Source organism: Podarcis pityusensis, assembly GCF_964106645.2.
Source record: "Podarcis pityusensis genome assembly, chromosome: 13".
Lineage (NCBI taxonomy): Eukaryota > Metazoa > Chordata > Lepidosauria > Squamata > Lacertidae > Podarcis > Podarcis pityusensis.
The window spans coordinates 19,417,652-19,428,787 of NC_138038.1; the positions used below are offsets into that span (position 1 = coordinate 19,417,652).

General features: G+C 50.5%; 1 protein-coding gene across 2 annotated transcripts in view; it reads left to right on the forward strand.

The window, feature by feature from the left end:
• Positions 1–9,195, forward strand: part of SAMD14 (sterile alpha motif domain containing 14) — a 34,475-nt gene extending 25,280 nt beyond the window's left edge. For both annotated transcript variants that reach the window (XM_080979430.1, XM_080979429.1), the window contains exons 7-10: positions 597–756; positions 3,044–3,172; positions 4,201–4,356; positions 6,571–9,195. In XM_080979430.1, the coding sequence (XP_080835556.1) occupies positions 597–756; positions 3,044–3,172; positions 4,201–4,356; positions 6,571–6,729 (604 nt within the window). In that variant the 3' untranslated portion in view covers positions 6,730–9,195. The remainder of the gene's footprint in view (positions 1–596; positions 757–3,043; positions 3,173–4,200; positions 4,357–6,570) is intronic.
• Positions 9,196–11,136: the final 1,941 nt, after the last annotated feature.

Consider the following 11,136-nt stretch of genomic DNA (forward strand, 5'->3'; position numbering starts at 1 on the left):
TGATTGTATCAGTTCAGATTATTTATCATTTCTCACTTGCGTGACTGAAATTGCTTCCAATACTGCTTTTCCAGCACCTTAGCACTTAGTTCTGATCCCAGTATTGCACAAAGGACGTGGGTGGCGCTGTGGGCTAAACCACAGAGCCTAGGACTTGCTGATCAGAAGGTTGGCGGTTCGAATCCCCGTGACGGGGTGAGCTCCCGTTGCTCGGTCCCTGCTCCTGCCAACCTAGCAGTTCGAAAGCATGTCAAAGTGCAAGTAGATAAATAGGTACCACTCCGGTGGGAAGGTAAACGGCGTTTCCGTGTGCTGCTCTGGTTCGCCAGAAGCGGCTTAGTCATGCTGGCCACATGACCCGGAAGCTGTACGCCGGCTTCCTCGGCCAGTAAAGCGAGATGAGCGCCGCAACCCCAGAGTCAGTCACGACTGGACCTGATGGTCAGGGGTCCCTTTACCTTTACCTATGTCAGTATTCCAGTGGAAGTCTCTTTTCCAATCCCGCGACCCCCCCCAGATTTTTCTTATCGCAAGTTATATCGTCAGCTTTGCAACCCCATTTCCTTGCTGTTTATACTTGTCCCCCTTCCCTGCAGGGAGCTGATGGAGGGCCCCAGCCGCTCCTCTGCCTCGACCTTCATGCCTTTCTCCTGGTTCACGGACAGCGGCAAAGGCTCCGCCTCCTCAGGAAGCACTGCCTCCCCCACCTCCTCCCCCAAGAATGAGGCCTTCAGCCGCAAGAAGTCTGCCTCGCAGGTTATGAGTCCGTCTGATGGGTAATGGGCTGGTATCCCAAGCCCCATACTAGGGCATGGTTGGCAGTGGTGTAGCGTGTGTGTAGGGGATCACAGGGGCGGTTGCCCCAGGTGCAAGATTGTTAGGGGGCACAAAATGTCAGCACCTGGTGCTGCCTCAATACAGTCGCTGGGCTCCGTTGAAAACGGCTTCTCTGTGCAAACCAGGAAGGGACCTTTCCAGACAACTTCCTGGGCGCTGTTGGTGCCACTAGGCAGTTGAATGTGCATGTGTAATCCGTCCTTTTCCCTCCCTCCCACCCTCTCCACACTGCCCCGAGCACTGACAACCCATGCTACACCACTGACAGCTTCTGCTGTTTTGGCGAGGCTGAGAAAGGGCAGCCTTTCCTAGCAAGCGTGAGCTGGGTTATTGGAAATGAGGAAATTCATCGCCAAATGAGGAGACCCAGATTTGCATACAGTTTGTGTATGCAGACATTGTGTGTCGTCAACCCCTCCCCCCCCCCGGTTATATGTGATCAGCTCGTGTGCAACCACGAATACGCGTGGCACTGGTAAATAAATAAATAGGTTCAAACCAGGAAATGGAGAGCTCGAGACTCCTTGTGCTTGAGAGGACATCCTCCCCGGAGCCCAGAGAGGATGTCAATGAAGGCAGAAGATGCCCAAAGAGAGCAGAGGTGCCCCATTCATTTAGGCTGCTCAGCCTCCCTGCCTAGCAGCTGACTTATGGGGTAGCGTAGCAGCTTTAGTTGAGGAGAGAGTTGTGTGTAGAGAGAGAGCAGGAGCAAGAGCAGAAAGGAACAGGCATTTAGAGGCCTGACATGGGTGGCGCTGTGGGTTAAACCACAGAGCCTAGGACTTGCCGATCAGAAGGTCGGCAGTTCGAATCCCCGCAACAGGGTGAGCTCCTGTTGCTCGGTCCCTGCTCCTGCCAACTTAGCAGTTCGAAAGCATGTCAAAGTGCAAGTAGATAAATAGGTACCACTCCGGTGGGAAGGTAAATGGTGTTTCCATGCGCTGCTCTGGTTCGCCAGAAGCAACTTAGTCATGCTGGCCACATGACCCGGAAGCTGTACGCCGGCTCCCTCGGCAAATAAAGCGAGATGAGTGCAGCAACCCCAGAGTCGGCCACGACTGGACCTAATGGTCAGGGGTCCCTTTACTTTTACCTAGCCTCTTGCATGATTTTTGCATTTGTGCAGGCCTCCAGAATATAACCCCCATATGAGTGTTATTCCTGCATAAGACTGGTGTGTCCGTATGTCCCCCCCGCCTGCCTCCAGTACAATAATTGTTTTTCCATGTGCCACTTTTCTGCAGTAAACCATGCTCAATGTACCGCATACCATCAAAAACGACCAGCTAATTCTGTAAGAACTGCAATCTACCATTTATAAACAGTAATGCAAATATAAGCAATATTATTTATTTATTTATATTTATACCCCGCCCTCCCCGGCCAAGACTGGGCTCAGGGCGGCTAACATCAACTATAAAAACAATTGATTAAAATACAACTTAAAAACAGGATTAAAGTACAACTTAAAATGCAGCCTCATTTCAGTGGAAGCTCAGATCAAAAACTGTTTTGGGGTGAGAAAACGTCAAATCTTCACCAAGGCCAACTATCCAGACTGGTCCTACGTGGGCCAGAAAAAAGCAAAAAGCCAGGGAAGTCCCCAAATAGGGGTTCCGTCACAGAAGGAAAAGGAAAGAGGGGGATCAGGCTGGTTCCAAGCCAAAGGCCAGGCAGAACAACTCTGTCTTACAGGCCCTGCAGAAAGAAATCAGATCCCGCAGGGTCCTGGTCTCATGAGACAGAGCGTTCCACCAGTCCGGAGCCAGTGCTGATAAGGCCCTGGCTCTGGTTGAGGCTAATCTGACTGCCTTAGGGCCCGGGATCTTTAGAGTATTGCTATTTATGGACCTTAAGGTCCTCTGCGGGGCATACCAGGAGAGGCGGTCCCGTAGGTACGAGGGTTCTAGGCTCCTATGAATAAATATTCAGTAAAGCACTCGCCGATAGCAAGAGCTAACAATAAAGAATAAGATACGGATAAGTAGCAAACTAGAACACATATCCCAAACTGAATCTTGACTCCAGAAGCAATCCCTAATTGATATCTCGCCCCGATGTTTTCTGCTAGGAACCATAGGCAGCAGAAGCAGCCTTTGTAGCTGGAGTCAGTCAGCCCACCCCCACCCCCAGCCTGGTCAAAAAGGGCCAGGCTGAGAGTCGCCTTGCAGGACTTTTCCTTAACCCTTCTCTGTCCTGCCAACAGGAATCTACCCTGAGTGATGACTCTACCCCTCCCAGCAGTAGCAGCAGCCCCAAGACCCTGAGTGGAGCTCATCCTGAGACGACAAAGTGCTCCTACCCCTACCACACCCTGTCCCAGTCGTCTGATGAGGTAAGTCCCCTGGCAAGCGATGCCCTGGTGCACCTGGGTCTTTAGAACCACCTGCACAATGCCACCGATATCTCCACCAGGGTGGAGCTGTGGTCTAAACCACTGAGCCTCTTGGGCTTGCCGATCAGAAGGTTGGCGGTTCGAATCCGTGTGATGGTGAGCTCCCATTGCTCTGTCCCAGCTCCTGCCAACCTAGCAGCTCGAAAGCACGCCAGTGCAAGTAGATGAATAGGTACCACTGTGGCGGGGAGGTAAACGGCATTTCCGTGCGCTCTGGTTTCCGTCACAGTGTTCCGCTGCACCAGAAGCAATTTAGTCATGCTGGCCACATGACCTGGAAAGCTGTCTGTGGACAAACGCCAGCTCCCTCGGCCTGAAAGCGAGACGAGCGCTGCAACCCCATCGTCACCTTTGACTGGACTTAACCATCCAGGGATCCTTTACCTTTTTACCTCCCTCCAGTCTGCCCTTTAATGAGGACTAGTAACTTTTTTTCTCTTGGATCCTGAGTGCACCTGTCTTTGGCTCAACCTGCTGTTCTGAGAGCCGATATCTTGAGCAAAGGCTCACCAGCACTGAACCATGTGAACAACTAATAAAAAAACAAGGCCCTTTGAGCATGGGCAGAATACACCACTTGCTACCGACGACGGCCCAAGCTGGATGATGGTCTCTCCTTTTATACTGCTAACCGCCCTGCAATCCTCAGATGGATAAATTTAATCAGTGCTGGTTTTTTGGAAAAATAGTGCCAGAACTCATCATGAACACCACCCATTGGTGCCCACCTGAGAGGTGCCGCAACCGAGTTCCAGTGTATTCCAGCTGGGGGGGGGGGGAGTCCTGAATTTAATAAATAAGTAAAAACAAAAACATCAAGATGCGTTATCATCATCATCAGTGCTTTTCTTCTAGGGGGGAAAAAAGGTGCCGGTACCATGTACCCCTGAGTACCCTCAGAAAAAACAACAACACTGATTATTATCATCATCATCATTCATTGCATACTCTCATAATCCTCTCTGCAGTTCCTGGATGAGCCTCTGAGTGCAGCTTCGACGTGGAGCAGTCAGAAAGTGGGGCAGTGGTTGGAGAGCTTGAACCTGGAGCAATACATGGCAGAATTTGCCGCCCAGGAAGTGGACGGCCAGCAGCTCCTCCTCCTCGATGGAACCAAGCTGAAGGTGATGGAGAAGAGGGGCGAGGGGGGTTGCATCACAGCCACACTCCTGCTTTGCAGTCGCTGCTGGCGGGGTGGCAATGCTTTTCTGCTTTAGTGGACTGCAGAGAGCTTTGGGGTTCTTCCTTTGAGCAGTGGGTGGCTGGGGAGCCGCTGGTGTATACCACTAAGATGGGTTGGGCTCTGACGTGGCCGCTAGGGATAGCCTAACTACTGTTGTCTGTGCTTGGGTAACCCTCAAGGTTAGATTACTGCAATGCGTTATACGTAGGGCTGCCTTTGAAGATGGTCTGGAACTTCAGCTGGTGCAGAATTCAGCAGCCAGGTTGCTCACTGGAGCAAGATGGTTTGAGCATATTATACCGATCCTGGTCCGACTGCACTGGCTACCAATTAGTTTCCCAATTCAAAGTGCTGGTTTTGACCTATAAAGCCATAAACGGCTCAGGACCGCAATACCTCAAGGACCGCCTCTTCCCATATAAACCCACCCGGACCCTGAGATCATCTTCTGAGACCCTCCTTCATGTGCCTCCTCCTTGAGAGGTCTGGAGGGTGGCAACAGGAGAACGGGGCCTTCTCTGCAGTGGCTCCCCGTCTTTGGAATGCTTCTCCTCAGGGAAGTTCGCCTGGCACCTTCATTACACACCTTTAGGCACCAGGCAAAAACGTTCCTTTTTAACCAGGCCTTTGGTTGATCCAATTTACATCCTATGCCCTTTTAAAATGTGGCTCTTTGGGGGGTGGGGTATTATTGGGTTATTGCTTTTATTTTTATTTTATATACTGTGATCCTTTTATGCTAACTGCCTTGAGACCTCTGGGTATAATAAAATAGTAATAATAATAATAATATCCACCTTGCAGATAAGGTTCGATACAGATACACAGAACCTAATTTTTTTTAGTGTTTACTAGCGAGGACCTAATTAACTTTTGCTGACCCTGCAAAAAAAGGTGGCAAAAGTTAACTAGGACGGCACATGCAGAATTAAAATGAACTCAGGAACTTTCAACGGGCAAGGAATCCTAGGAGTACATGAAGCTGTTTTGTCCGGAATATTTGTCCATGTAACCCAGTACCGTCTACTCCAGCCGTTGCCAGGATGGTGCCATCATCCCTGCTGGAAACGCTGGCTTGGGGTTATGAGAGTCATTGTTCAAAAAATCGGGACGGGTATCACTGTGGCTACCCTTGGCCTGCTGTACCCAGCAGGGACTGTCACAGGGTCTCAGCTTTCCCAACACTGGCATTTGATTTTTTTAAACCAATGAAGCCAGGGGTTGAGTACAGGACTCTTTTTTGACAAGATGGCACTTTAGGATGAGAAAGGGGAAAGAAGAGCAGGTGTACCATAATGTCAGAGACTGGCAGGCCACTGGGACGGAGGACTGGTGTCTGACTTGGGAAAAGGGGTCATTGATTTGGGGGGAAATCAGAGGCAGGGGAAGTTTCAGAGCTGGAGGGTTGAGCACAGCATAGGTCGGAAGAAGGGGAAGAAGAGGCAGGTCAGGCAAAGGAAGGACCCAGGTGCTTCCCCACCCTCTCCTGCACCATTTCTCTGGAACCAGGAGGGGACTGAAGAGGGAGGAGCAGAGGAAGTTTCCACTCAGGCCAGGTCTCAGCTCGTCAGGGGAGGTACATAAACCGGTGGAGGGAGAGTGGTCCCCTGTTGCTGTAACTGCTCCATAGAGCGTGGACCTGGGAATAGCTGTCTAGACGCTAGATTGTCGTGTGTAGTTATCCAGAGCTGCAGAAGTGGCAGGGTTATCTTAAACAATAGAGACTTAACTATCTGCCATGTTCATTCCTTTGGCTGCGAAGTGCCCTTGACACACATTTGAGTGTCTGACCGCAGCTTATCGCCTAGTCAGCCAGCTTAAGAACCTCTTCTGTGAAGGTGGTGTCTGAGCCCTGACCTCCACTGCAGGAAGAACGGAGATACAGAAAGCGATGCTATTGCTGATATTCAGGAGTGCCAGCTTGCGCCCACGACTGTGGGTGCCTGGGGACATGGGTGCCTTGCAGTGTGCACTGAAATTTGTGGGTGCCCAGCCCTTTCATGGGGAATTTTGTGGGTGCTCGGGCACCCAGGGCCCCAGGAAGTTGGCACCTATGTGGATATTTGTTTGTGTGTGTGTGTGTGTGTGTGTGTGTGCTGAGGACACAAACTTCTGAACTTTGCATGTTCCAAATTCTCCCGTCACGTCCCTGCAGGCTCTCGGCGTCAGCAACTCTCACGACCGTTCCCTCCTCAAGAGGAAGCTGAAGGAGCTGAACGCGGCCGTCGAGAAGGAGAGGAAAGCTCAGGAGAAAGTAGAGAAGCAAAAGAAGCAGAAGAAGAAAGAGCGGGAACTGGAACAGAAGAAGAGCTAAGATAAACGGAGTGTGGGGGGCGGGAAATACGGGGGTGGCCGCTTCCAGGCGCACGGGGCTCACACCCTCTTCACCCACGGAGCATTTCTAGGGTGGGGGTGGGACGGATCATCTGCAAACTGGGAAACGGACGGGGGAGGGACCAGAAGCAGGCAGCGCACTGCCGGCAAAGGTTAAGGGTTTGGGTGGGGGCTGAACCTGCTGTGGAACCGGGCATGACGGAGATGGCGGTGGCAGCCGGACACCACCGCCGATGGCCGAGTTGGGCCACGGAGGAGAAGGCGATACCTCTGCCCAGTGGCGTCCTCACCCCCTTTCATTGCCTGGACGGTCCAACCGCATGTTCAGCGGGCCCACGAGCCCTCCTGCTGCTGTGATGTGGGAAGGGCGGTGGTGCAGATGCGAACCGAGGCCCCGACCTGCGAACATCTTCCGATCACACCTCCCGTCGACTCCATTCCGTTCCCTCCAGCGGCCCGGATGTGTCCGTGCCCGATCGGTGCCATTTGGGTGTCCCCTCACGCCGCCTCGTTCCTGCGAGGCGGGCCACGGCTGCCTCAAGAGACACAAGCCACAGGTACACTTGTGCGCACAAACACACTCACACACAATTTCCCCAAACGGAAAAGGACGAGATGAATGCACAACACCACTACCTTGTCTGTCTCTCCCCACTCCCCAGCCCTGCATCCTCCCTCCTGAACGGGTTCTGCATCAGGTCTACTCAGGCCTGACTACTTCCCCACCCCGCTCCACCTACCTGGCGACCTGCATTGCGGAGAAAGGGGGCAGGGGGAGGCGGGGGCAGGCTCAGCCGAGAGGAAGAACTGTGTGAGATTGCCACAGATGTCTGGTGAATACACAATGAGGAACCACAAGGAATAAAAGAAAGTTTTAAATTGTTCCCAGGATGTGCTCCTATTTTTATTATTATTATTATTTTAATTTAATTTTTTTTTTTTGCATTGAAGAAGTGGCAGGGTGTTGTTGTTGTTTAGTCGTTTAGTCAGGTCCGACTCTTCGTGACCCCATGGACCAGAGCACGCCAGGCACTCCTGTCTTCCACTGCCTCCCGCAGTTTGGTCAAATGCATGCTGGTGCCTTTGTTTCACAACCTCAGTTGTCTTCAGGACCTCATAACTCTAGCTATGTTTTCTTGTAAGCATTTTCTAGATCTTTTTACCTTTACCTTACCTTATCTACATCATGTATATGGGGGGGGGTATTTATCCTGATGGGCCAGATCCTTATCTTCTCTCATCTCCTGTATCAACTTCAGCAGCTGGGTGGGACAGCCCCCTTCTCAAGTTATCTGACATCTGGTGATTGACACCTATCAAAAGTCCCTTATGCAATGCTTCACAAGCACCCAGCAAGCTGCCAGTTCCCAGGTGGTTTCTCACCCCATATCCAGTTGATGGGCAGGTTCTGCCTCTCAAAGCGTTCTGAACATTGATGTGCAGTTTTAATTTTAGGATATTGCTGGAGAATTTCTGGGCCTCCCTGCTCTGCTCCTCCTCCTATCATCACACCTTCAAAAAGAATTCTCCTGGCTGCAATGAGGCCTAGAAACCTAGATTTTGAAAGTGTTGCAAACCATGCCCTTTCTCTAACAGTTAAGTCTCGTCTCTTCAAGACTCTGCAGATCATACCCACTTTTAGCAAAGTCTTTGCTTTAGCAACCCAGCCAGATATAAATATTATTATTGTTGTTATTATTAGCTTAGCTCTTGTGTTTGCCTGTGAACTCATAGCAAGGACACAGACTCCTGTCCCCACATCACAGTGTGAATTCCAGCCTGCTTTATTTTTAGAGCTTGAAATGTCAGGCTGCGGTGTGATTTATATATGAAAAATTTCATGTATGTGTTTTTAAAGACACGTGACAGGCACAAGTTGTCACTGCCTGGGCTGCTGTGATGTCACTTGATGATCTCACCAGTTGCAAGTGCTGAAAAGTAGAAATAAGTTGATTGCTTAAATTGGATGGCCATCTGTCATGGATGCTTTAGCTGAGATTCCTGCATTGCAGTGGGTTGGACTGAACCATGATTCTACAACGGATAAGTGTGTGCCTTTTAGCTTCTAGGATTCCACCCACACAGACTGTCACACCTTGAACCTGCAGTATCTGGGGAGATACTGTATTTTTCCATGTATAAGACTAGTTTCCCCCCCTTAAAAATAATGTCTAAAATCAGGGGGTGTCTTATACATGGGGCCATCTCTCCCCATTTTCTTAAAACTGAGTCCCCCCCCCCAAAAGGGGGCATCTTATTGCCAAAAAAATGTGGTAATTTGGATCTATTATTTCTTCAAAGCTCAAGGCACAATAGTCCACAGAGGGATGTCCACACATGCTGAGCACGTTCCACGGTTATTCATTCTTAGAATACAACTCCATGCAATAAAGGAGCACAAACACACAAGCTTTGCTGGCTGAATAAGAGGACTCAGTGTCGTTTTTTTTAAAAAATAATTCCATGCATATGACACTGGGAGTTTGGCGTCTGCAGAGAACAGAAGCCAAAGCTGCAGGGAACAGGAAAGAGCTCCAACGGATCAAAGGGACTCAAAGCACCAACGCAAGACACACCTTGGGACCAGCGGTCGTGGGAGGAGACACAACAGTGCCTTTGCACCGGGTACATTGCGTCTCAGAAAACTGCCCTTGCAGAGTGTCTTTCGGCATCCAAAGAAAGGACAGGAAAGGAGGAGTCCCTTTTCAAGGGCACTCCCTAAAATGCTTCATCAGCTTGCCCACGCCACCAGGAAGAACGTGCCAAGACTGGGTGCTCTTCAGCGACTTTGCTCCAGAATAAAAAAAATTGAAGCAAGAGAAGCCATACGTGGCAGCTTGCTGATGGGACATCTATTCCCAAGGGTGCCCCGATGACTGAAGGGTACTGCCCCTTGGGTCAAAGAGGCCTGAAAAGAGACGGTGGACGGAGTAGACGTCCATGGAAGGAACAGCCAAGAGCCCCTTTCCCATGGGGAGTTTTTCTTTCCTTCTCCGCGGGATGACAAAAGCAAAGCATAAATCCGTAACTCAATCCCCACCAAAGGAGCCAAACTATATGGGATATCAATGGCATGGATCTTTCTGCATGCCCAAATGTTGCACCATCAAACGGTCCCGGTTTCTAAGCAGGATGGGGACAGTGTGTCCTTCAGGATGGTGCTGGGCTTCCAACGCCAGTCATTCCTGGCCGTTGCTAATGCCAGCTAGAGCCAAAGGAGTCCGACGTCATCGGGAAGGCCACATGACCTCCCGTCGCTGAGATAACAGGGGTGGGTATTTACACCTGCATGTATTTTTGTGTTTCTTGCCAACGGAACTATCACAGGTTTCCAGAGAAGCCGGCAAGCCCCAGCGGCTCTCGTGTGTTACTCGACAGGCCTTTTGTTCGCTAGCATTGCCCACTGCCCGTGTGTGTCTGTGTGTGTTCCCAATGCCTGCTTGGATCAATATACACAGCCAAACCTTGGTTGTCGAACATAATCCATTCCAGAAGCCCATTCGGTTTCCGAACCGTTCAACAACCAAGGCGCAGCTTCCGATTGGTTGCGAGAGCTTCTTGCACTCAAGCGGAAGCCACATCGGACGTTTGGCTTCCAAAAAAGTTCGAAAACCGGAGCGTTTACTTCCGGGTTTTCGGCGTTCAGGAGCTGAAACGTTCCAAAACGGAGCCGTTCAGGAACCGAGGTTTGACTGTAACATCATTCATCCTCTTAAAACAATTTGTAAACCATTTTTCATAAAAAGGTCCACCACGTGGCACCAGGGTATGTCAACATCATCTCTCCAAAAGCCTTCATGATGCTCTACCACATGGCTCAGCAAACTTTTTCAGCAGGGGGCCAGTCTACTGTCCCTCAGACCTTGTGGGGGGCCGGACTATATTTTTTGGGGTGGGGTGGGGGAATGATCGAATTCCTGTGCCCCACAAATAACCCAGAGATGCACTTTAAATAAAAGCACACATTCTACTCATGTAAAAACACCAGGCAGGCCCCACAAATAACCCAGAGATGCATTTTAAATAAAAGGACACATTCTACTCATGTAAAAAAAATCACACTGATTCCCAGACCGTCCGTGGGGTGAATTTAGAAGGCGATTGGGCCGGATCCGGCCCCTGGGCCTTAGTTTGCCTACCCATGCTCTACCACATGGGAAGACTTTCGGAGAGATGATTTTGATTACTCAAACATAACCATGGTTTGAGCCAATGCTTAAAGCATTCATCGCGCGCACACACACACACGGTGAATAGGTGGTGCCATTTTTGCAAGCCTTACAGCCATGTCCTAATAACGTCAGGATTCCTTCCGCTTTCTGCCACACCTAATGGAGCCCTCACTCTGCAGCTCCTCGAGCCACGAAGCACAGAGGAAAGTGATGAG